The sequence below is a fragment of the Triturus cristatus genome, chromosome 6, assembly GCF_964204655.1.
Source record: "Triturus cristatus chromosome 6, aTriCri1.1, whole genome shotgun sequence".
Classification (NCBI taxonomy): domain Eukaryota; kingdom Metazoa; phylum Chordata; class Amphibia; order Caudata; family Salamandridae; genus Triturus; species Triturus cristatus.
Window position 1 is genome coordinate 347836091 of NC_140589.1, and position 26463 is coordinate 347862553.

A 26463-nucleotide genomic window follows, 5' to 3' on the forward strand; every position below is an offset into this window, starting at 1 on the left:
TGTATCCTTCAGTCATGGGGTGCCCTGAGAAGAACACATTTCCGAAACAGAGCAGCTTGTATTCCCAGTGCAAAGGCCAGTACGTTTTATGAGTGTGTCCGGAGTCAATAGAATAGCCCAGAGGGTTAAGTGCTCGCTGTCATCTTGAGCTTCAAATCACAGCAGGGTTGAATGGTCTGTTCAGCTTTCTGAAGCCGAACAAAGGCGCGCGCCAGTTTCGGCTGGATAACAGCTCAGTTCCAAGTGTTCTGTGTTAAGGTTGTGTGCAGATCAATAATTGTAAAACTTACAGGTATCAAATACCCCCTTCCACCCGCGGTTATCAGAGATTTAAAGTCCTGTTTATCTCAATTATAAAATCCGGCTTACATGTCTCGGAATGGACAGAAAACCTGGACTGGATGAATTACCTTCTCTCGATTACACCTGGAAAACTCGATGACTGTGGAGTCTAACTCCTTCCGAGCACCGTTCACTTTAGGCGTGTCGCTGCCTCACATTTGTATACCACAGACTTCCCAATGGGAAAGAGAGCTGCGAGGGGTGTACTTTATGCTGTTGGCTAGCGCTCAGAGGCCTCGCTCTTGGGTTTTGCCCTTCATCTAGTACTGCCAGCTACACAGCTCGGGGGAATCGCACACAGCGGACATGGTGTAACAATAAGAGCCACATAACACAAAATAAGTTTTTCTGCTGATGTCTGACTGCACTGGTCTGTGAAGCGTCGGTACACACGGCAGCATAGCCCTGCAAAGGCTAAAGCGGTTTGTAGCTTTCATTAGTCCGAACAGGCACAAGAGGCCCTTCGTTTTCGTAACAAAGGGGAACAAAGGAGCAGAGAAAAGGAAAAACAGGAAGCTGGCCCCCAGTCATCATTTTGAAGAAAATTAGGACAAATGTCGAAACTCTACTCTTGGCTAGATGTCAGGAGGTGGTGGGGGCGTGGAGGGGAGGGGGTGCTGCGTCATCATAAACAGTTATAGAGGCAATGTCTGCAACTGCAACCGAGGCAAGACTGCCCCAAGCAGGGGTCCCTGCTCAGATAGAAGTAGGAAGCTGCTTTCTCGCCGTACTCCCCAAAATGCCCCCTATAGCCAAAACGTATTATGGTCAGTTCCATAACTTCCTTCCCTACATATACTGCTTTAGCCAACCAGCTTCCACCCTGCTTCTCATGTCTGCGTCAGACAGTTAATACATGACATAGCTGCCGACTGGACCCATGCCTTGAGGATGACTCTGGGCCACTCCTGCTGTTCCAAGTTACAGCACTAAGCATGCTGGGGCTTGTAGTTCAATTTTTCTTGTATCAGATATGTACCTACAACGTCCAGCGTGCTCCTTACTGCTGACTGAGAAATGAGGACTGTTTCAAAGTCAGTCTCATGGCACGGCGCCAGTTTACGAGTAATCAGTCCCCATTGGGTACCCAAGCCGGCCCCTTTGTGGTGCACACTCCCTCCGTGGCTATCGCCTTGTGCTGTGATTGCTTAGTGCGCACTGTGCAGTATACACGAGTCAGAACTCTGGAAAACGCAGCTTACACAAAGAGCCTTTGAAGTCAACACTATGATGTTGGCTGCAACGTCCCTTCCATCCCAGTGTTACCCCCTGCTCTTTGCGAGCCACTTATAATTAGGCACAAAGAGTACCTGATTGTGCGTCATTATGCAGCAAGAAGAGGCATATTATGTACTAGAATACGGCACATTCCGTGGCAGTATTATTTGCTTATTTTGTCGCCGGTTAATACCATCTAAGTAAAAGTTTTGGCTCAACAATACGAGGTTAACGCTTAAATACAGCAACTGAGCAGTGAATAGTTAATCCTTGCTAAGGGTCTGCCTTGGCGTGGCCCCATGTGTTTTTATATTCAAGTTTGATCCATTTGAGCTAGAAAAACATCTTTGTTCAAAGATGTAAATTAAGCATCAGATGATGTTATGTGGCAACTGTGGAACGTTATGGGGAGTTACCTCGACTAGGATTATTCCGGTGGACTATTATATAATTCATTAAAGCCACAGAAGTGGCTTAATTTCCAGTTGAGCCATTTCCAAAAAGAAAGACACTGGCTGGCTTAACAGGAAACCCTTTAATTCTTAAAGTATTTACTTCGGTGATCTGCGGTCATGTGGCTGAAAACTGACTTTTTAATAAGAACCCAAAAAATGAAACAAAACACTATGCCTACAGCCGCATGTGTCAACCTCAGTGGGGATCCTTCCCCGCCCTCTCCCCCTTGAGGTGGTTTCCTGTCTGGGTCCGCCCGCAGGGATCCCGGCTGGGAATGTTATGAGCAGGAATTTCCAGGAAATGTTATCCACTGCATCCAGGAGAAGGGAGGAGAGAGTCCCAGGAAAACACGCTACATACAGGAGGATACCCGTAGAGAATCTGTGGCCTGCTTCGTAACACATAGAGATGTCACAAAACCTTTCCTCACGTCTTCCCAAGTAATGCTTTTGCCAGAACACCACCATCGCCCCCAGGAGCTGAAAGAAGCGCACAGCTCACCAAAAACAAGTATACCCCCGACAAGGGCACATATCACTCTCCCCTCATCCTCCCAGCACCCCGTGTTAACAAACAGGACAGCCGTGTCGATAATGAAGTCAGGGACCCCGAGGAGACAGACTTTGAGCTCCCGGATAGCCATCATCTGTTGCTGTGAGAATTCCGCATCCTAAGAGGGCGAAGCTCGAGCCAGCGGTGCCCCCTCCCTGTGCAGACGCCGAGCTGTTTCACTCCGGCAGCTCAATCAGAAACCAATAGGAGCTGTTACTGGGCAGCCTGCTCGTCATTTAGTGCTTTTATACTCCGGAAGAAGTGAAACAAGTAGCACAAAGTAATGCAAAACATTAATACATAAACATCACCCAACAGCAAACGCACAGGCTCGCGAAGTAATGCAAAACATTATCACGTAAACATCACCCAATAGCAAACACACAGCCCACACGAATATAATGGTTAAAAAAAAGTGCCAACAGTCGTTATAAAGCCCACAGTGTCATGCCGCCAGTAAACCATCCAGTCCACATGGGCGTGGAAGTAAGTGGACCGGGTGGTAACCAAGAGGGACTAAAAATCCAACGGGACACCCCGTTTAGCATAATTGGTGACACGAAATGACGTGCACCTATAGAAAATACACGCAGACCAAAAAGCAAGCTTCTGAAATCGTATTGATTCCAAGAAGCCCTCGCCTGGCGTTAGCAGCGCATGGGCGCTGCTAACGGCAGGCGAGACCTAAAAAAGGGGATAGAGCCCAGCCCTGTAATATAGTTCTATTAGCCTGATAGATGCGCTGCAAAAAGTTTTTAATAGAGCCCTCATTCAGAAGATTTTGGTTTGGATAGATGACAATGCTATTTTAACACAATATCAAGCTGGCTTCAGAGATTAGACAGGGAACATTGATCAGGTTTTCCCACTGTTATTGCTCTATTGGAAAGTTGCAACTATTGGTCAGGGTAGCCTGTATCTAGCTTTTATTGATCTTGAGACAGCTTTTGATTTAATCCCCAGATACAAGCTCTGGTAAGTGTTGAAAGACATTGGAATTCCTTCTCCTATCCTGAATTTAGTCATCCGACTATACGAATATAATTTTGCCCGGATAAGATGGGGAACACAGGGACAACTCAGTGACCGCATCCCAGTTAGCAGGGGTGTCCGCCAAGGCTGCGTCCTGGCGCCCACGCTGTCTTCCCTCTATACGACCGAAGTCGTAAGCTTTTTATCACAAGAGCCGGCTGATGTCCCCACTATCTAGGTGGGGAGAAGGTAGTGACCCTATTATTTGAAGAGGACACCCTGCTGGTGTCTAAAACTCTGGCAGGACTGCAGTCGCTACTAAATAGATTCATCCATTTTTGTACTGCCCGGGGCTTTGAAATCAACACTTCCAAGACAAAATGTATGGCTTTTAACCCCCATAGGTCATACAAGAGTAAGCCAACTCTAGGAGGGTTACCCCTGGAGAGAGTAAGCACCTTCGATTATCTAGGCATTAAACTCTTGGAGAGAATGTCCTGGAACCCCCACATAACAAAAATTACATTAAATCATAAACGTGTAATGGAAGCACTAGTGAAAGAACCTCATTCCTCCCACACCAAACCAGTTGCCCCTGCCTTACAGGTCTATGACCTCAAAGCTGTCAGTTCCACCTTGTACGGATGTGAACTGTGGGGCTTCGAAAAGATATCGGCGCTCACTAGATTGGAGCACAAATTTATAAGGAACCTAGGGCCAGATGTAGGTGACTAAATACCGGTCGGTAACGCCGAAATTCGGTAAATTTCAGAGTTACCGACTGGTATTTAGCCATTCCTAATGTAGGTAAGGAATCGGTAAATAAGGAATCGGTAAATACCGATTCCTTATTGCTCTTGCATTTAAGGAATCAGTAATACCGATTCCTTAAATGCAATGTAGGAAGCACATTAAAGAGTGCTTTTGAGCCTTAAGAAATTGGTAATTACCACCAACTTCAAGTTGGTGGTAATTACCGATTTCTTTTAAAAAATCACTTTTTTGTTTTTTGATAAGTGCCATGTGCCACACATTCATGCGCGTAGGGCATGTATTTGCGCCACATGTGCACACATGCACATTTCAGGGGTGCAACAGGGTGTCCTTTTGACACCCTGGCACCCTTGAAAGTGCTCCCGCTATAAGCAATTTGGTAAAACCGAATTGCTAATAGTGAATGTCTTCACATTCATTCCTATGGGCCTCCAAGCCCATAGAAATGAATGGGTAGGTATTCCTTATTACCGAATCTCAATTACCGATTCGGTAATAAGGAATATTAAGGATTCGGTATTTTTTACCAAATCTTTACCTACATAGGAAATACCGATTTCTTAATAGCGAATCGGTAAAATTCGCTATTAAGAAATCGGTATTTCAGATTTACCTACATCTGGCCCCAAGTGATGCTGCCCCAAAGCACCCTAATCTATCCACTCATGCTAGACATGGGTCGACATCCCTTTAGTGACATTGCTAAGCTTCGTCCCTTTTTTTTCTGGTCTAGAGTCAGGAGGACCCCGGTGTTGTCATCCTACACCAAAGCCATGGCGGAGGTCACCCGCTTAGACGTTTTTTACAAGGTGGGGTGGCTGAGCAACATAAAGAAGCTTGTATTTAACATAGGTCTAAAAAAAGCCTGGGAAAATGTTGATTCTCCCCTGCTCCAGAAAGCTGTTTAAAACAAGCACTATTGGGAATGGGTTGCACAAGTACACACCAGCAGGGTTGAGAGGGGCAAACTAACCACAGAATTTTTACTTCATAAACAGACTAGACTTCTTGAACCCTATCTTGATTTCATACAAGCAACTCAAGACAGCTCTACGTCCAATTCAGGCTTAGCACGCTCCCAGTGAATGAGGTAACAGTCAAATGGCACACCAAAGACCCGTGCCCCAGCAATTGCCCAGGATGTGAGTCCCTTGTAGAGTCTATAGTCCATGTGCTGTTTGCTTGCCCCGCTTACGTTTGCCCTAGACGGAAATGGATTAAGCCCATCTGCCAGCAACTGGGCACGTGGGATTTTTGGGAAGCTCTCCGTATCCTAAAATCAGACACAAGAGCTGCATTTGTCTGCGCAGTTGCTAAGTTCCTCAGCCACATGTGGGGCATTAGGACAAAGACTGAGAGGACAACCAATATAGGATCTAAATGGCCTATCCCTCCATGCACTATATAGGGGATACAATATCATAAATCATTGTCTAACAAATAAGGAGGCCTTTCTATCTTACACTTACGCTAAAGTGATCCTGGGCCGTTTTAATATTGTGTACATATAATTTTTTTTATACTCATTCTTTTAATCCTAGTGATGTTCTGATGGTTACTATCTTAAATTCTAATTAATTTTTACCTGTTTGAGTGTGTTTTTTTAAAATGAATGATTTTATCTCTATTGTTGTATGTGACACTTTTGAAGATATTCTTGCAGAAATAAAGTATTTTGATTGATTAATGTAGAGTGGCGTAGAGTGCAGTGGTGTAGAGTATAATGGCATACATTGCAGTAGTGCAGAGTAGATTGGCATACAGTGCAGGGGCGTAGAGCGTTGGTTTTGAGTTGAGCAGAGGCGTAGAGTGCAGAGGCGTAGAGTGCAGAGGCGTAGAGTGCAGAGGCGTAGAGTGCAGAGGCGTAGAGTGCAGAGGCGTAGAGTGCAGAGGCGTAGAGTGCAGAGGCGTAGAGTGCAGAGGCGTAGAGTGCAGAGGCGTAGAGTGCAGAGGCGTAGAGTGCAGAGGCGTAGAGTGCAGAGGCGTAGAGTGCAGAGGCGTAGAGTGCAGAGGCGTAGAGTGCAGAGGCCTAGAGTGCAGAGGCCTAGAGTGCAGAGGCCTAGAGTGCAGAGGCCTAGAGTGCAGAGGCCTAGAGTGTAGTGGTTTAGAATAGAGTGGCGTAGTGGGGAGTGGCTCCGAGTGGAATAGAGTGGCGTAGACTGCAGGGGCATAGAGTAGATTGTTTCAGAGTAGAGTGAAGTGGCATAGAGTGCAGTGGTATAGACTAGGGTGTCATAGAGTTCAGTGGTATAGACTAGGGTGTCATAGAGTTCAGTGGTGCAGAGTAAATTAGTGACTTAGAGTGGATTGGCATAGAGAAGAGTGGCGTAGAGAGCAGTGGTGCAGAATAGAGTGGTGCAGAATAGAGTGGTGCAGAATAGAGTGGTGCAGAATAGAGTGGTGCAGAATAGAGTGGTGCAGAATAGAGTGGTGCAGAATAGAGTGGTGCAGAGTGGAGTGGTGAAGGATAGAGTGCAGTGGCATAGAGTGGAGTGAGGTGGAGTAGAGTGGCTTAGAGTGCACTGGCATGGCGTAGAGTGATGCAGTTGCGTAGAGTGTAGTAGAGTGGCGTAGGGTGGAGTCATTCAGAATACAGTGGCGTAGAGCGGTGCTGAGAGCAGTGACGTAGAGTACAGTGGTGCAGAGTAGAATAGAGTAGCCTAGAGTGGTGCAGCGGCCCAGATTAGAGTTGTAGTGCCGTGGCATAGACTAGATTCTTTCAGAGTAGAGTGAACTGGAGGGGAGTAGTGGCACAGACATTAGTGGCGTAGAGTAGAATGGAGTAGCGGCGGTTGCAGTGGCGTAGAGTACATTGTTTCAGTGTAGAGTGAAGTGGTGCAGAGTAGAGTGGTGCGAAGGTCAGTGGCGTAGAGTGGCATGAAGAAGAGTGACATAAAGTAGAGTGGTAGAGAGCTCAGTGTTGCAAAGTATACTGTTGTGGAGTGCAGTGATGTATAGTGGAGTGGTGTGCAGTGGCACAGAATAGAGTGCAGTGGCACAGAGTACAATGGCGTAGAGTGGAGTGGTGCAGAGTAGATTAGTGTAGAGTGTATTGGTTTTGAGCAAAGTGGTGCAAAGTGCATTGGTGCAGTGGCATAGAGTGGTGCAGAGGAGAGTGGAGTGGCGCTGAGTGCAGTGGCATAGTCGCGTAGAGTAGATTGTTTCACAGTAGAGTGCAGTTGTGCAGAGTGGACTAGAGTGGCGTAGAAGAGATTGGCATAGAGTGCACTAGCATACAGTGGAGTGGTATAGAGTAGAATGCATTGGCGTAGAGTTGTGCAGTGTTGCAGAGTAGGGTGGCGGGGAGTGGTGTAGAGTGCAGTGGCAAAGAGTGCAGTGGTGCATAGTAGAGTAGTGTGAGATAGGGTGCATTGGCACAGAGTAAAGCAGGGAAGAGTAGATTGGAGTGGTGCAGAGAAGAGCGCATTGTGGAGTAGAGTGGCATAGTGTGGAGAGGCGTAGACTGCAGGGGCGTAGAGTAGATTGTTTCAGAGTTGAGTGAAGTGGCATAGAGTGCAGTGGTATAGAGTAGGGTGTCATAGAGTGCAGTGGTGCAGAGTAGATTAGAGTGACTTAGAGTGGATTGGCATAGAGTACAGTGGCATAGAGAGCAGTATTGCAGAATGGAGTGGCATAGAGTGAAGTGGTGCACAGTGGAGTGGTGCAGGATAGAGTGCAGAGGCATAGAGTAGAGAAAGGTAAAGTTGAGTACACTAGCATAGAGTAGAGTGATGCAGTGGCGTAGAGTGCAGTAGAGCTGTATAGAGTGCAGTGGCGTAGAATGGCGTAGAGTGCAGTCATGCAGAGTACAGTGGCGTAGAGTCACATTGCATGCATTGGCATAGAGTGCAGTGGTATATAGTAGGAATGTAGAGTATAGTGGGATAAAGTGCAGTGGTGCAGAGTAGTTGGTGTAGGTTCAACAGCGTAGGGTGCATTAGTTTTGATTAAAGTGGTGTAGAGTGAATTGGGGTAAAGTGCAGTGGTGCAGAGTAGACTGTCATAGAGTGGTGCAGCGTAGAGGGCAGTGGCTTAGAGTGGAGTAAAGTGCAGTGGCATAGAGTAGATGGTTTCAGAGTAGAGTGAACTGGAGTATAGTGGTGCAGTGCAGTGGCATAGAGTAGTGGCGTATACAGCAGTGGCATAGAGTAAAGTGTCATAGAGTGGCGCAGCGTTGGCTGCAGTGGCACAAAGTGAAGTGGCACAGAGTGGCATAAAGTGCAGTGGTATATAGTACATTGTTTCAGAGTAGAGTGAAGTGGCGTAGAATGGCGTAGAGTGCAGTCATGCAGAGTACAGTGGCGTAGAGTCACATTGCATGCATTGGCATAGAGTGCAGTGGTATATAGTAGGAATGTAGAGTATAGTGGGATAAAGTGCAGTGGTGCAGAGTAGTTGGTGTAGGTTCAACAGCGTAGGGTGCATTAGTTTTGATTAAAGTGGTGTAGAGTGAATTGGGGTAAAGTGCAGTGGTGCAGAGTAGACTGTCATAGAGTGGTGCAGCGTAGAGGGCAGTGGCTTAGAGTGGAGTAAAGTGCAGTGGCATAGAGTAGATGGTTTCAGAGTAGAGTGAACTGGAGTATAGTGGTGCAGTGCAGTGGCATAGAGTAGTGGCGTATACAGCAGTGGCATAGAGTAAAGTGTCATAGAGTGGCGCAGCGTTGGCTGCAGTGGCACAAAGTGAAGTGGCACAGAGTGGCATAAAGTGCAGTGGTATATAGTACATTGTTTCAGAGTAGAGTGAAGTGGCGTAGAATGCAGTGCTATAGAGTAGAGTAGAGTGCAGTGGTGCTGAGTAGATTAGAGTGGCTTAGAGTGGATTGGATTGGAGTGGAGTGATGCAGAGGTCAGTGGCATAGAGTGGCATGAAGTAGAGTGGGAGAGCGCAGTGTTGCAGAGTAAATTGTTGTAGAGTGCAGTGATGTATATTGCAGTGGCACAGAGTAGAGTGGCGTAGAGTGCAGTGATATAGAGGAGAGTGCAGTAGTGCAGATTAGATTAGGGCAGAGTGTATTGGTTTTGAGCAAAGTGGTGTAGAGTGCATTGGCATAGAGTGATGCAGAGTGGAGTAGCGCTGAGTGCCGTGGCATAAAGTGCTGTAGAGTAGATTGTTTCACAGTAGAGTGCAGTGGTGCAGAGTAGATTAGAGTGGCGTATAGGAGATTAGCATAGAGTGCACTAGCATACAGTGGAGAGGTACAGAGTAGAGTGCAGGGCATAAAGTGCAGTTTTGCAGAGGAGGGTAGCATAAAGTGGAGTGGTGTAGAGTGCAGTGGTGCATAGCAGATTAGTGTGAGGTAGTGTGCATTGGAATAGAGTAAAGTGGAGTGGTGTAGAATAGGGAGGTGTAGGGTGGAGTAGTGCAGAGAGGAGTGCAGTGAGGGAGTGTGGAGTGGTGAAGAGTAGAGTGCAATGACGTGGAGTAGTGCAGAGTAGAGTGGAGTGGGTTAACATGGAATATGCCTGGTATGGTAGCGTATTGCCTTTACAGACAGCACATCTTCAATTGAAATGCCCATTACATTTGTACTCCCATACAGTTTTACTGATAAATAGTATACAGTGTACAAACAATGTGTGGGAATTTCATCGCCTAGTGTATTGATTTGATTTTCAGCACAGTTCATTTACAGACATTTAAAATGTTGTGTGCTTGAAAAATATTTATGATAAAGCCTCCTTAGGCACTTCTCCAGAGCCAGCATGATTGTCACATAAATCCTCTTGCTTTGAAGATGGAGAAAGAAAGATAAACCCCAAGCTCCCTAAAAAGATACAGCCTAAAATGTGACCTCTGTGAATGTCATAGCAAATGTGACAAGATAAGAACAAGATTTGAAGGCCTGTTTATAGAAAGTGAGTTAGTTGGAGAATACAGTAAACAAGGTTTTGACAACGGGTGGGACCAACTTGAGCTGGACAGCCTAAAGCAAGTAAAGCCTGTACATAGAAAGCCAGAAAATGTGAGTTACAAACCACAAAGCCAATGGTAAGCAACAACAGAATGCATTTCTAGGTCAACTTTCTGAATATCCCCGAGATGTCTTTAGCAAACCATACAACTGGCTTTGCAGTACTGACGTTTTGCTGGTCTTAGGATGTTTCAGCCATCAGCTGCAGTTGCAGTGTCTAGAAAAAGGCGCCCAATAAGCCAAACATTACTGTTCCAAGAGAGCACAGTTTACTTCCCTTTCAAAACATTCACCACAAGCTCTGTGATAATTGCACACACGTCTGGGTAGGTCACAATGCTGTGGGCTTACAGGATGTGGGTTCTAAGCAAAGGTCAGATCTTCATGCAGTGTCCTGCATCTTCGAGAGCTTGCATGTTGCACTTAAGACCAAGTGACTTTAAAGTAAGGCCTGCATTTGTTCTGTGTGCAAAAATACAAATTTAGCCTTCTGCACACTCATCAAAAATGTGTGCTGTTATTTCACTGCGTATACCAGCAACTAGTGACACTTAGTTACTTCAGTGAAAGATGTACTATTAAAGACTGATATGGATAAGGATGGATAAGGATAAAACATGTTATTGTAGCAAGTTATTTAAAACATCACAATATAAAAACAATCTGGATAAAACTGAGTGAATCGCTAATCATAGCTTAATCAATCGATAAATTTAGCAGCACTCTACTCTATAAGCGACCAGATCCACTAAAGTGGATGATGCGATGATGTCCACATGAGATTAAAAGGGTCATCAAATAAAGAGAAAAGACCAACCCACTCCATACGCAGACAATTTGGGGACTACTAAGAGATCTGTAGAGAGGGAATGATTAATAAATTATTTTTGCTAAAATGCACAAAGGAGAACCTTCAAAAAGCCTCTCTGCAGTGTGCCCTCTGGCAGCAACATAATTTTCATCATCGTTTGGTTGGAATGCCTCAGCAGCCTACTAAAGTGGATTAGGGAGCTAGGCATTCTTCGACGGTTAAGATAGTTAAACCCCTCCAACAGTAGATTCAGTAGCTTTAAACATGGTTGTTCACGGTCTAATGACTAGTTGCATCCCCTCCGCGCTCAGGCCACTGCAGGACATCAAATACAGCGCCAGGACACCTTCGGGTAGCAGTTGCACTCTGTAAATGTCAATAACATTAACATTAAAATTTGAGGAATTTCACCCATCCAGCAGATAGCTGCAGGTTCACACCACTCAGCCATGCAGAGATAGCCATATTGCATTGTCTAATGTCAAGTTTACGGAACAGGTGTTTCAACCAGTAGCATCGTACATTTTTTTAAATCTGGGCACACACAAATTACGTGGGAGAGACTTATAATTGCATAAGCGGCAGTGCTGTCCCATAGACCGTGTAAACCGCCCAAATTTATAGCCTTTTAGAGGAATAAGACCGCATCTCCGCCTAAGCAAGTCTTTCTTTTAACGGCCGGTTTAATGGGGCAGGCTAAGTACACTGCTTTCCCTGCTTACGGTACAATGGGTCACTTAAACTGGCATGGGCTTTTCGAGATAGTTCTTGTTTGTCGTCAATTTTGGATTGTATCTTCGTCATTTTAATCAAAAGTTTTGCAGTAAGTTTTGGAGTTAAGTTGTGATCAAGGATGCTCTGGGCATCAAGGGCATCCATTGCCTCTTTCAAGTAAGGTTCCTACATTAGTTTTTTGTCTTGGATACCTCGCCTTATCATTTCCTTCAGAAAGCCTGGAGATGCACCCCTGATCTTCACATAGTATCCCAAGAACCGATCATTCAACATTATGGATTGCTTATAAAGACTAAATTCCAGCCGTATCTGTGAATATGGTGCCGCGTCCGGGATGTTGTCTAGACGTCTGTAAAATCTTAATTGCACTTTGTCCAACCAACCAGAGATGTCTTTAAAAATCAATGAGCCGTACTTAAGAGTTGGCATACATTTGGCGTTAACTACTTTACAGATGCACAATAGAACATTTGGCGTTAACTACCTTACAGATGCCCGATAGATCAATTAAAGACTGAGGAAAATGGATGTGTTCCATGGTTAGGCAGTCATTCAGAAAAAGAAAAAAGAACAAATATGTTCTCTATATTAACCAGCACATCTTAAAAGACTCTGTTAGCTGTACAGAACAACTATGTATTTATATGGTGGTGCTGTTTGTTTGATAAGTCTGTTTTATTGAGACTGCTAAAATGTCATTTGTGAGACTGCATAATGCCAAGCACAGTAGTTCTTGTGTTTGAGGAAGAATGCCTGTTGAAGGTCATGTGTCAGAGTGGTCACTAGGGTTATTGTTGTTTTCTTGAAGTGATTGCATACACACAATGCAGAATGCTCTATTACAGGGATGAGAGCACGCAGCTGTGTCATGTCCATGGAATGCAGTACACAATGGCCCACTTTGTAGTTGGGACTGTACATTCCAATATTCACAGAATGGCTCATGAGAAAGGCGAGTAGCACATACATGGTGCTGCAAGGTGTACAAGTTGGAAGTGCCATGTTACCCTATAACAATAATAAAAGCATGGTGTGCCCTAAGAGAGAGTCAGTGTGGAAGTGTAGAATACATGGCACCCTTTTCAATAAGATGAGTGCAGTTTTGCCCTAGGACAGGGTCAGTTTAGTGATGTATGTGGTGTGGAGTTCCCTATGACAGGGTGAATGCTGAAGAGTAAAATGCATGGAGTGCCCCGGGACAAGGCGAATGCAAAGGTATATTGCATGGAATACATAATTGTGAGATTAGTGCAGTGCAAGGTGCCACTAGTGTCGTAGGAGTTGAAGTGAACACATGGCTCATGACAGGGACGAGAGCATTGTGTGTTCCCACAGGTTGAGCAGGGGTTTAATTTCACAAATTGCCCTATGAAAGGGATTGGTGCAGCATATGGTCCCATTTCTTGAGTGGGAGTTGAAGTGCAAAGATTGCCCTATACAGAGGTGAGTGCAGTGTACGGTCCCACTAGTGGTGTGGCAGTTAAAGTGCATGGAATGCTATAGGAGTGGGACAGGCGCAGTGATATTTAATGCACGGAATGACCAATAACAGGGATGGGCTCAGTGATGTATATTACATGGAATGTCCTACAAGAGGGATGAGTGAAGCCAACATTATGTTTCATCCTACATTGGTTGGAGGCTAATTATGTTCACAGTGTGCTGTGCTGGTTTTAATGGAGCTTGATTGGGTCCTGGTTGGAGTTTTTACTACTCACTCTAAAGTCTAAATGTGCAGATACATATCTCAGTTTTGTGATCATTTAGAGGAGGGAGAGGTGTTGGATGCTGCTTAACATGTCTACAGTTACGTATTCATTTTAAGGGAGAGATGTGTGGTGGGATCGATTTCTTCTATGCCCTTTATGGCCTGCTACTGCTCAGCTGGGAATGATCTGTATGGAATGTTAGGCATGTCGTCATGTGTATGTGTGAATGTGAAGATCAATTGGAGGGGAAGACTGAGTAGGAAGCTACTCAGCTCATGGCGCGGCATCTAGACAGGTACTTCTCACCCTCTGTACTTTTCTACTAATAAATGAGCTACCTACATGAACACAGGACTCTAGCATCTTTGTACATCTTTCCAGTCTTTTGGGGATAGGCCCTAACACCTGTCTCGTTCAGAGCTTGCAGTCACTCTAACTTTTGAGAGTAAGATAGAGCTAGCTAACTGCAAGACAGTGTCTAATGCCTTGTTAGGTTGATCTGATTGGTCTCTCATCGTAAATGTGCTAGAGCTAACAGCTGTCTTTCTAGCACTGACAATTTAGTTGCAAGTGTGTAGGTCCAGATTGGTGAGGGTTCACTCAATATTTCAGAACAAAGGGGGGGAGGGGGGGGGGAGGAAGGAAACCGAGGGACTCGTCTGCCTACCAATATTGTCAACAAACAAAAAGAGCCCATTCATCGATCATGGACATGATCTCCACATCCAGTTAGAAAACAGAATATTTTCTTTAGATAACCCTCAGCCACCAGGGTTTCCCCTTGGTGGCATGCTTCATCATTAGGTTCTTCCCGTTCTAATTCCGAACAGGGTGTGCTGCGACCTACGAGTTACGTGGGAGCACTTATAGGTGTAATATAGTAGATGAATATAGATGGTAAAAACTAGGAGTGGTTTTTTGCGTGGAAATTTATAAAATACCTGCCTAGTTGGAAAAATATTCTTTATTCGCACCTCTAGTTGGTATGGTTAAAAAACGGGTAAAAAGTAAGACTCAATGGAATTAGGTTACTGAGTTTATAAGTGTCTCCATGTTTCAAACCCTACCCCACGGCTTTTCATCAGGACAAGGACATCTACTTCCTGATACCACTGCTGTTAAACACTGTAGCTGCAAACCATTTTCATGCTAAGGAGAGTAAATATACATATAGCACCATTATGGTATTATGCCTGGATGATCTGTGACTACATATTGGGAAGGTTTGTCAGCCAGGATCTCTGGCTATATTTCTAACTCTATACAGACACTGTTGGAAGTTTTCAGGTACATTGTGTCTACTCTTTAATAAACTCTGTGTGAAACTCGTGATGAATTGTAAACATTCATCGAGGTGGACACTTCTAGTGCAACCAAAAACTTGTGACACACAAACAATTACACTGAGCACATGACAAAACATAGATATCGAGGACAAAAAGCAGAAATTAAACATAGTTGTCTAGGACATGAAATAAAATAGGTATAAAATGCATCACATACATGTATAGTCCCTAAATCTGGCATCATGAGTCCACCGGGGGGGGGGGGATAGAACGCCTGTAGCCACTCTCTGCGAAGATGTGAGAAAACGTGTGACTTGGTTGAGCAACATAATAGTTATGCCAAATGCTTATCCGGACATGGACTTATTCGACACATGAGCGAATAGTGCAGACTCTAGCTCAGGAGCCAATGGGAACAGAGGAAGGAGAAGTAACAGAATGGGATATGGTCAAGGAAGAGGATGGAGACCACATAATGGCTCACCGATGTACCCGGTACCATTTTATTATGTTCCACCGCCACCACATATGCAACCACCCCCACTCGACACTTGGGAACCACTGGCCATTTTCCAGGCTCCCTCCTCTAAAACATATGCCAGATGGATGCATGGGCTAACCCACACTGATATTGCCAACATGAGGGTTCCTCGCAGAATGATATTATGTTTTGATATTAAATTCTACAGAGCCTCTTTGCTCAGGCCTAACCTGCTTTCTACTGCCTTCTCCTCCTCCTCTCTTACCCATGTCCAGTTTTTGAATCTACCCACAAAGTTAAGTATTTAAAGAAGCAAGGATATAAAAGTATGATACAGTTCTGTTTCATATACCTCTGTTACTACTGGTGTGTTGCTGTTTATCATAATCAATGCCTTCCCACCCACCTCATGCTCGTTAACAAAATATGCAGTGATTGCTTGATTCCTTTTGACAGTAATGGACTTTGGGAGAGTGAACATATATGGAGAGAATGAATTATGCATCCTTGTGCGATACCAGTGAGGAACCTCTGAAGTAACTCCTTTCAAATATATTTCCAGTCCTGTCTTTTGATGAAAGGGTGCCAGCAAAGTTGATTATTGGAAAACAGCTTACTGGTTAGGAGTAAAGGTAACTTTATCCTTGGGTTGTGTGTGAAAATTTTCCATGTGGCTAGTCTGTTTCCTCTCATCTTCTATCCATGTTTATGGAATGAGAGTTTATCTACAGCCCTAAACTTTACATTAAATAGGGGTTGGTATCCTCATAATTGTAATACATAATGTTCTTTCGGGCAAACAAACACCCTTTTGGAGAAACCTGCTACCAGAAATGTTCATTTCTGGTATTTGACATTCCTATTTCTTACAGTCTATCCCTGTATCCAAACAGAAGAAATATGCACACCTGAAATGTGTTGGTCGTGACCCCGAAAACCTATCATGATGGTATCTGTTGCAGTAGTGCGTAGACCATAGAAGGTTTGGATAACCCGAAAAGGTGGTGTCTAAGAAGCGTGAGAGGCAACCATCATCTTTTCACAGCCTGAGAATGTATGGGGAATCATTCAAGTTTGTCTACATCATTGCTGAATTTTGAGAACAGCTGTGTATATGAGTGAAAAAATAGTTAATATAGTAAAACAATTGGGTTTGTCCATGAAGAACATACTTAATTGTGTGTTTTTACAACTGTACTTTTCTTGTTTACACGTTTTTAGAATGGGCAGACTCCCCTCATGTTAGCTGCCGAACAAGGCAATTTGGAGATGGTGCAAGAGCTGCTCAGCAAAGGTGCCAACTGTAATCTAGATGACATAGTAAGTATTGTTTTTTTTATTTTTAGAAATCTCATGTACTTTGAAGCTTGGCAGCTGTGTTTGACTCTTTGCAGGGAGACACAAACTTGTTCCTTAACAACATCAATAAACAGAAGGCTCCTGAGCATAACTTTTAGTGCCGAGCTGGATGTTTTAATATACAACATTAAAAATACTTGGCCTGTGCCCAAATAACTAGTGCAATGCTGATATATTGTGGTATGAATGTTTGATGTAACAGCAGGGAGTCCTCTAGAGAGCTGCAGAAGTTTCATCAGGGTTAACCTCAGTTTCTGTGTGTCCCAATAGATATGTGGACACAATGTTTTCAGACCTGTCAAGTATCCCTTCGTATGTGCTGCATATGGTGCTTTGCAGCTGGCCAGTTTTGCATATCCACTTTATAATATTAGCGAGGAGACCGTGTCAAAATTGCACCTAAACCACATTATTAATAGGCTCCACCAAGACGTTCACTGATGGGCAGCAAGAGCAATAAAGATGTATTTCTTCTTTACTGTGTAAATGTCTCAAGTACAACCAGTGATGGGTGCATTTTCACACTGGAAACTACAAGGGTGTATACTTGAAAAGTGGATTATTTGGGGACACAGAAACAAACATTCATTAAACAAATGCAGAAATAATGATACTTTTTTTAGTTCACAAACCAATACACAAAAAAAAAAAAAAAAATGTAATGGTCAGGGAATACCTGCCTGAAAGGATCAAGTCATAGGGCTATTATCCTTCAGGAACAAGAGCCCTCACACACCCCACGTAACATAACCTAGGGTCTTACATATTACAAATGTTATTTATAATTCCCTAGGAGTTATTTTTAAACTTACCACTTTACTCGTTCACTGCACCCTTACCTTCATACTCATACTTCACAGTGGGACAAAGTGCCCCCTTCGGGGCCCGTTGGGCATTGCAGCGCCGGCCCAACGAGGAGCTGCCCTATGATAAAGCATGACACCCCTTGGGGTGTGTGAGGGCTCTTGCTCCTGAAGGATCGGATCCCTCTGACTTGATCCTTCAGGCAGGCATTCCCTGACCGACCTTCCTACAGGAACTGCACACCTTCATGCATAACTACATTCCTGAGGGCACATGTGCTGGACCATTATCTGTCCTCTGTCCCTCCTTGTGATTTTTTATGTTTCGAAATGGCCAGAAGTAGCTTTAGTGAGTGATGTGAATTCTACAATGATTGTGGAATTTTGTGAGGACATATTCTGTAGAGATGGTATCCAGAGGAAGTAGTGATGGGTAATGGCCCACAATCTGTGTCTGGTGAGTTTGAATATCTCGTTCTGAATGGAGTGAAACGTAGGAAAACTGCGATTGGGCATTCCTATGAAAATAGACCAGGGGAAGGAAAGGTTTAACAGGGTGTTGGGAAAGAATTTACAGTTGGCAGTTCAGAATAGTCTTGATTGGAAGGATGTCATAAAAAATGTATTTGTAGTTACAGAACCACCTCGCAATCCACCACAGAGGTGTCACATTTTCAACTGTTATGGGGTCGCATGCCATGCTCTAAGGCAGTGCCCAATTGGATGTGTAAAGGAAAAGCACCCGGGGTGGATGTGTCTAAGATGTAACATACTGTGCGAGAACAATAGGAGAAATATGGTGTTGGTCGAGAGGATAGAAGAGCATTGGAAGTGAGGGCTTGGGATTGGGTGCGTGTTAGACCGTTGGAAGGTGTGATAAAAGGTACATCAAAATGGTCCATACCTAGAAAAGTTGTTGAAGTTAATAAATTCACAGTGATACTGGAAGGTGAAAAAAAAATTCATTTGAGTATAGTTGTCAGGTGTAATGAGAGGGAGGTTTTGGAATTAAATGGGGTGCAAACATCTGCAAGGAAATGCAATCAACTCATGCTACAAGAAGGAATGTGCCGAAGAGGTGATCGCCAAAAGAAGTTATCTGTGAGGTTGACAGATTATGTGATGTCTAAATAGGTAACCTCACCCTTGCTTTTTAGTCGAGTATATTTAATCCAGACAAATATGGTCATGGATGTATATAATTATAACGTTTAGGGAATTGATGTTATGAATATGTGTCTGTATGTTTAATTTGATGTTATTCATTCACTTTTTTTGTTGTTGGTTATTTGGGAAAAGGAGATGTGTTGTATTCTTGTTTCGCCATATAACATAGTTCTATTCTAGAACTGGCATGCTTCAAGCAGGGTGAGTGTGTGGAAGTGAGCCTTTTCAGGGGCCCACTGGTGCACTTGTTCGCCCTTTTTTGTACTTAAGTCCTTAGACTAACAAAATAGACATTGGCACGGAAGCTGTAATATCAAAGAAATAGATTTATTAACCTCTCATGAGAGAGAGTACGTCAATATGGTACTCCCAGGCCACTGTATGAGGTAGTCCAAGGAGTACAGAAACCATGGTGCTTATATATGCATTAGTTGCATTGTCGGCATGAGACCAAGGGGAGGTACTGGCACATACAAGAATAGGAATTGACTAACATGGGTATACAAAAAGTGCTTGCTCAACAAAGTGGGAGGGGAGACATTTCTCCTTGCATCAGTAGAAACAGCCTGACAGGTCTATTCTAAAACAGGTGTATTTTAGCAGCTACAGGGCTTTCTGATCATACATTGCTCTGGCCCAGTGCTGAAGGAGTTAACTGTAACTGATGACTCAAGTAGAACAGAAGAGCAGGCAACAGTAAAGAGACAAGAAGCACATGGCCAGCACATGGCTAACTAAAATGACTGCCACAACCAAGATGGCTTCAGCTCATGCTAACAGCGATTTCTGCTAGATCCACAGACGGCCCTTTTAACATTAGCTGAAGACATCCCTATGATCCGGAAAGGAATATAGAAAATATTTTGCACATTTATTCTAAAAAATTCATTAATATCCTGATCCATTGCAAGGTGGGCATTTATATTCTAAACATTTCATTGAACGAGTATATATAAGGTATAAGCAGGAGCACAAAGGGAACAGAGCATTAGGTCATAATGAACGCACAAATTGCAGGAGAAAATAATAGCTATTATTACAAACAGAACTATCAAAATTCTCCAACCCTAAGCAGAAAGTAAAACCCAAAACCACCCAGTCCAATTCCAAGTTTCAGGGCTCCGATGTGACCATCTATTTCAACTTCAGAATATCCAACAGCACATGTCTAATATAATATCTTTAAAAAAACATTTTTAATAGACCTCTCCAGTGTTCTTTTTATGAGAGCTAGAGTACCAATTGATATGTTTAGGAGGAGGGCAAAGTAGTATTTATCAACATGTATACAAAACGCTTCTCTTGCAGGGAAAACAGTACTCCAAATACTAATATTAAAGAGCATACACAGGAGGGGCGTGGCTTGGACGGCAATGGGTGCAGGCGCCTGATTCAAGCGCTCCGCTGAACCTGGGAGAGAGCAACATAAAAGAAGTTACATGTGCTGATAAACAAAAAAAAAGGATATACCATAGGACGTCGGAACGATCGGGGGAGAAGCTGATCCGCTTATAATAACCAGCCCGCCGACAAGGAGAAGGAAATCAGGGAAGAAAGAAACTCCCAGTACGAAGGAGAAAGAAGATCCAAGAAGGTGCCCGCTAACTGAAACCCCCCCATAGCCGATACCTGAAGTTTAACCACACTCGCAGAGAGTCCAGCAGCTAACTCACCTAAGGTTAGTGCTGGGGGGCCTCCCGTGTAGTATCACGGAGATGGCGGTACTCACTGTAAGAGGCCGGGGGGAGTAGAAGATCGATAATCCACCCAGAACAAAACTGAAACTGATACTGGTGGATGGGGGCCGCCATCTTGAGAGAGCTGACAAACAACTCTGCATATATCAGGAGTGCAGCGATCAAGGATCTGCGAAAAAGCGAACGGGGCAGCTTAGGGTAAAATGCAAGCACGGTTTTTGCCAACGTTGTACCTCCATGCACGAGATCTAACGAGTTTCGTGCGTGTGCAAAAAAAATAAAAAAAGGAAACAAAATTTGAAAGTGCACCCTATAGCCGCGGCCTCATATTGTTTGCGCCACCATCTTAGGTTACGCCAGACAAGCAGATTGGATTGTACAAGCTCCTGGCCAGCGCACGCTCAGCATAGCGGGAGGGATTGCGGCATCTTACAGCTTGTGGAAACATACAGCGGAGGGCCAACACAACCTTGCCCAAAGAGACCAAAGTGTCTGAGGAGCCTCGCGCAAGGGGGAGATCGGAAAGTAACGTAACAACCGGAGTGTGCAAACAAATAAAAAAAGTAACGAAATCGAAAGTGCACCCTATAGCCGCCGCCTCATATTGTTTGCGCCGCCATCTTAGGTTACGCCAGACAAGCAATTTGGACCTATACAAGCTCCTGGCCAGCGCACGCTCAGCATAGTGGGAGGGATTGCGGCATCTTACAGCTTGTGGAAACATACAGCGGAGGGCCAACACAACCTAGCCCAAAGAGATCAAAGTGTCTGAGGAGCCTCGCGCAAGGGGGAGATCGGAAAGTAACGTAACAACCAGAGTGAAAATGAAAAAGTCAGCAATAACATACCCCAGCCACTCGGACTGAAAATAATAATAACAAACCGCCGCATGCTGAATACTGGGAAACGAGCAAGCTAAAGACAAACCCCCATAGCGCCTCATACAAAACCTCACAAAACTCACAGAGTCTGATAGACTCCAACTTTTTCCATCACGGACGAGATAATACCATACTAGTGCGTGCCTAGGTAAAGCGCCACTGCGCTTTATCTCTAAGTAAAGGGCTAAATAAGATATGTCATGGTGAGCATGAGGTGAGCGTTACAAACTCAGGGGGTTACATAACGTGGAGGAACTAGTACCATCCAAGCTTCAATAATACAATAAAAAGATCAAGGTGGTCTAAAGAATAAGAGCAACCAGCTCACTTGCGTAGGCCAGCCGGCTCAAATCCATCATACAGTGTACAGAGTGGTCCAGAGATCTTTTGGTAGAAGCGCAGACGGCAAGAACGCCAAGCCCAACATCGACCCTGCGGCTTAGAAAAACTGTGCCGACAATCGAGGAAAGTCAAAAGTGATATTTTAGTACCAACAAAGGAGGACCACAAGAGAACCAACATAGAGCGGAAGGTCAGAGGAAGGCTCAGCCCACAGCAGGAGAAGAGAGGGCTGGCAGCTATGGCTGGTAATGACGGGAAACTTATGTGGCAGCCCAAAAAGAATAAGAGTGACACTCTGGAATCCCCTATCAAACAAAGACTAGACATCAACAGCGCGCTGGACATGATTTTTAAAAAAAACTAGCGGAAGTACATGACCTAGCTAAACCGACCAAGCAAACCACGGATACTATCCAGCTGGAAATGGCTGCAGTCAGAGCGGGCATACATGCAGCGAACAATAGACTAACAGAAGTAGAACAGAGGGTGAGTGATGTGGAGGATAGCGAGCAAAAGGCAAACAAGGCTTTGCTAGAACTTTCCAAAACTACAGCAATGCTCCGAAGACAAACAGCAGAGTTAGACGACTGCAACAGAAGGGGGAACATCAGAATACTAGGGGTCTCCGAGGGGGAAGAGGAGAAAAGTGGGTCATGCATTGCTTTCATACAGGACATGATCCCTAAACTTACTAACTTAAAGTTTGACCTGCCGTTGGAGCTAGACAACGCTTACAGAGTTCCAGCCTACAGATCATCAAATATGGCTACACCGCGCCCCATAATATGCAAGCCTCTGAGATTACAGCATACCGAAACCATCTTCGCAGTGGCCAGGAGAAAACAGAATCTGCTGTGGAACGGACAAAAAAATCATTCTCACCCAGGACTACTCCAAACACACAGTGGACATAAGGAAACGTTTTCTGGCCCAAAGAGACAGTCTAAGGAAGGAAAACATCCTCTTCTCATTCATAAGCCCTACAAAATTCAGAATCACAGACATGGGCAGAACGCACATCTTCGAAGACCCCAATGACCTGTCCAGCTATATACAAGGTCCGACTCCGCAAGAAATGGATTTCTCCCAAGCAAGCGCGAACAAGAGGAGAGCCTCACCAGAACTGGTGGGAAATGAGTAAAGGTATATCATCTCCAAATTTCTGGCATTGTAGTCTTCCTCCACTACTATGCAAACATCCATCTACCTCACCTCACCATTTACCTCAGACAGGTCGCTACTTCCGTACACTTTTCTACCTCAAGGGCCAGACGGCTGAAACTAACTCAGGGAAGGCCCTGAACTTGGATCATAAAACGGACGCACCGCTTTTGGAGCACTAACAGAGCACATCCTTGAACAAAACTTTGCAGGGACAAATCAAGCTGATAAGTTATAAGAGAACAACATAATCACTAATATCCTTTCTAAGATCATTGACGGTGAATAGAGTAGCATGCTAAATAATTTGCAAGTAGCTTTTGACGCTAGGGCGATTAATGCCACAGATGCATGTGTACACGGTTCCATATTTTCATCCCAGGGGAAACTGAGCTGGATCTTTGCTGTCGCACGTCCAGAATTCTAGGTGTAGGATGCGGGGGGAGGTGGGGAGGGTTTTGGGGGGGGGGGGTTTAGTCTTTTTTATGTCATGTTAGTATTGTTTGTCAGGCACTCATGCTTAGTTTCTACCCTCTGTACCCTTTTCTCTTTTAAACTTTCCACCTACACTTCTGCACGCATTGTGGAGATTGAAACCAGGTCACAGGAGGGAGCGGGGGTGTGGGCACGAAGAAGTTTGAGACAGAAAACACATTCACGAAGTCCCAGAAAGAGCAGGAGTATTATCATACGGAGAATGAACACGGCCTTGACTATTCAACCGTTTCCTAGCTTCATAAAATGACATCTAACCCTAAGAATTCATTAACGTCCAACTTAAAGATCGTCTCCCTAAATGTTAAAGGCCTCAATCACCCAGTTAAAAGGAAAAAAATACTTGACTACTTAGCTAAAACTAAAGCGGACATCTTTCTCCTACAGGAGACTAGGCTATCCCTGGACGATGCAGAACGGATTAGGGCGAGATGGGTTGGCCAGATGGCTTGCTTTCCGGCAGTAGGTAAGAAGCGAGGAGTAATCACCTTGATAAATAGGAACTCCAAGATAAGTATAGAAGATCATCAATGCGATTTAGAAGGGAGAATCCTATTAACACAGCTGAAAAGGGGGGATGAAAACATTCATGCAATCAACATATACGGACCAAACACAGATGACTCCGCCTTCTGGGACAGCATCTCGGGTAGGTTGGAGGCACTCCCACAAAATGACCTAACAGTGATGGCAGGTGACTTCAACATGGCGTTAGATTACACTATAGACAGACAATCACAGTGCCATACACTACCCCCGGGGGGGGGGGGGGGCACATAGTACTCAAAAATGTATGTACCAGATTCAATCTGAAAGACACCTGGAGACTTCAGCACCCGGACACGAGAGATTACACTTTTTACTCAAACCCACACAACTCATACAGCAGAATTGACTACATACTGATCTCAGGCACACACACCCACCTAATAGAGCATACGGACATAGCCACAAGAACTATCTCAGACCATTCCTGTATCAGCCTCCTACTAAGTGGACGCCACAACGAGGATCATCCTCGTAGATGGAGATTCAACAGTGATGTGGTGACAGAGCAAAGCAACAGAACTAAAATAGAGATGGCCATAAAAGAATACATTAACTTTAATGACACTACAGACACGGACCCAAAAAACATGTGGGATGCTTTGAAAGCCACAGTTAGGGGGACTATTATGGACTTTAAAGGCAAGATGAACAAGAACGCTAAGGCCCAGTTGGACCAACTAGAATCAGACATCCAAAGACTAGAGGCAGCACATATCTCAGACTCCAAGAACGTAGGGGTCCTTACAGAACTCACAAAGAAGAAATACGAATTCAACAGAATTCTGAGCGAGAGAGCAGGTCTGTGGATAAACAAATTTAAAGCAATAAACCTATGCGAGGCCAACAAAGCTGGGAAAATCCTGGCATCCTATCTAAAACACAAACAAAGACAGCATACCATCTCCGCAATCACAGACTCGCATACCATCACACACAAACAACATAAAGAAATTCTACGCACATTTAGTGTATTCTACCAGGAGCTCTACAATAAAGACCAAACACTGGACGAAAAGGGCTGCACCGATTACCTTAACAGATTAAACCTCCAAAAAATAACGTCAGAAGACGCTCTCACTTTAGGGAAAGATTAGTTCAGCCGAAATTGAGATGGCAGTTAAGTCTCTCAAAGCTAATAAGGCACCCGGGCCGGATGGATACACAGCCACCTTCTATAAAACTTTCATAACCCTACTTCAGCCAACTATGAAAAACGTTTTTAACCATTGCAAGGGGACAGGGATGGTCTCAAATACCATGTCCGAAGCGAATATTATAGTTATCCCCAAAGAGGGCAAAAACACCAAGTTCCCCCAAAACTACAGGCCTATCTCCCTAATTAACGTTGATTGCAAGATATATGCAAAAATCCTGGCTGCAAGGCTTAATAAGGTACTTCCACATCTTATAAGCAACACACAAGTTGGCTTCCTCAGGACTCGCATGTCGCACGACAACACCAGACTTTTATGCCACATTATCGACAGAGCGGCCAAGTTGAACAAGCCTGCAGTGGCTATCGCACTTGACGCAGAGAAGGCTTTTGATAGAGTATCATGGAATTTCCTAGAACAGTGCATGCGGGCTTTCAACCTGGGTAGCGCCTTCACAAGGAAAGTTACGGCACTATACGATAATCCTACGGCTCGCATAGTGGTCAACGGGGCTGTCTCTGAGCCTTTCAGGCTCCATAGAGGAACAAGACAAGGTTGCCCCCTGTCCCCCTCACTATTCTTACTAGCACTAAAGCCTCTGATTATAGACATCGAGACCAATGAAGAGATGAAAGGGTTCCTCATCAATGAGGTCACAATCAAACTAGCAGCATATGCGGATGATATACTCGTTGTCACTGAAAGCCCTAAAGCCTCCATCATGGCCCTCATAGATTCCATAAACAAATATTCGGACCATTCCGGCTATAAACCTAACAAAGATCAGTCGCAATGCAAACCTCTCAATTTACACACCACTAGAGACATATTGGGAGATTTGGGTCTCGCTTGGCAAACCAGTTTCATTAAATACCTGGGCATCTACTTTGGCAACGATCTTAAAAACACACTGGAATACAATGAAAACATTTTGTTGGATAAGTTAAAGAAGCTACTTGAGGGATGGTTGCCGAAATGTATTACGTGGTGGGGGAGGATTGAAACAATTAAAATGATGGTAACCCCAATGATCAACTACCTGACTAATATGCTCCCTCTAACTCTCACTGACGAATGCCATCGCAAAATAGATAAGATGTTAAATAACTTCATCTGGCGAGACAAAAAAAGCAAGGATTAGCCTTAAAAAACTAAGACTGACAAATTCTGGGCGGATTAAACCTGGCAGATTTTAAGACCTTCCAAACGGCCTTTTTGGCAAAACAGGGTAGCTACTGGATTCTACCAGACCAGGAGTACACACTGGCTTGGCTGAAAGTAGAAAGAGCTATACTAAATAATCTCGATCCATTAGCACTTCTAACAGCCAGTAAACCTAAAACGTTAGTAAACCCTATACTCACAAACACCAGAAACGCCCTACTCAAGGTAGACCAGAAGTTGGAACCTAGAATAATAAATTCGAGATGGGAATCATTATGGGCAAACAATAAGATAAAATACAAAGACAAACCGTTCTCTATGAATACGTGGATGAAAACAGGGATTTCCCTTCCCATTCAGCTTGAGGAGGGAGGGAGTCCTACCACTTTCAGCTCGCTTAAAACCAAACACAACTTGCCAGATATTGAGCTTTATAATTTCCT

General features: G+C 44.3%; 1 protein-coding gene across 7 annotated transcripts in view; it reads left to right on the forward strand.

Moving 5' to 3' along the window:
- The window catches only part of KIDINS220 (kinase D interacting substrate 220), a 1251292-nt gene that overhangs the window by 188726 nt on the left and 1036103 nt on the right, over positions 1-26463 (forward strand). For all 7 annotated transcript variants that reach the window (XM_085610740.1, XM_085610741.1, XM_085610744.1 and 4 more), the window contains exon 3: positions 16470-16568. In XM_085610740.1, coding sequence (XP_085466866.1) covers positions 16470-16568 — 99 coding nt within the window. The remainder of the gene's footprint in view (positions 1-16469; positions 16569-26463) is intronic.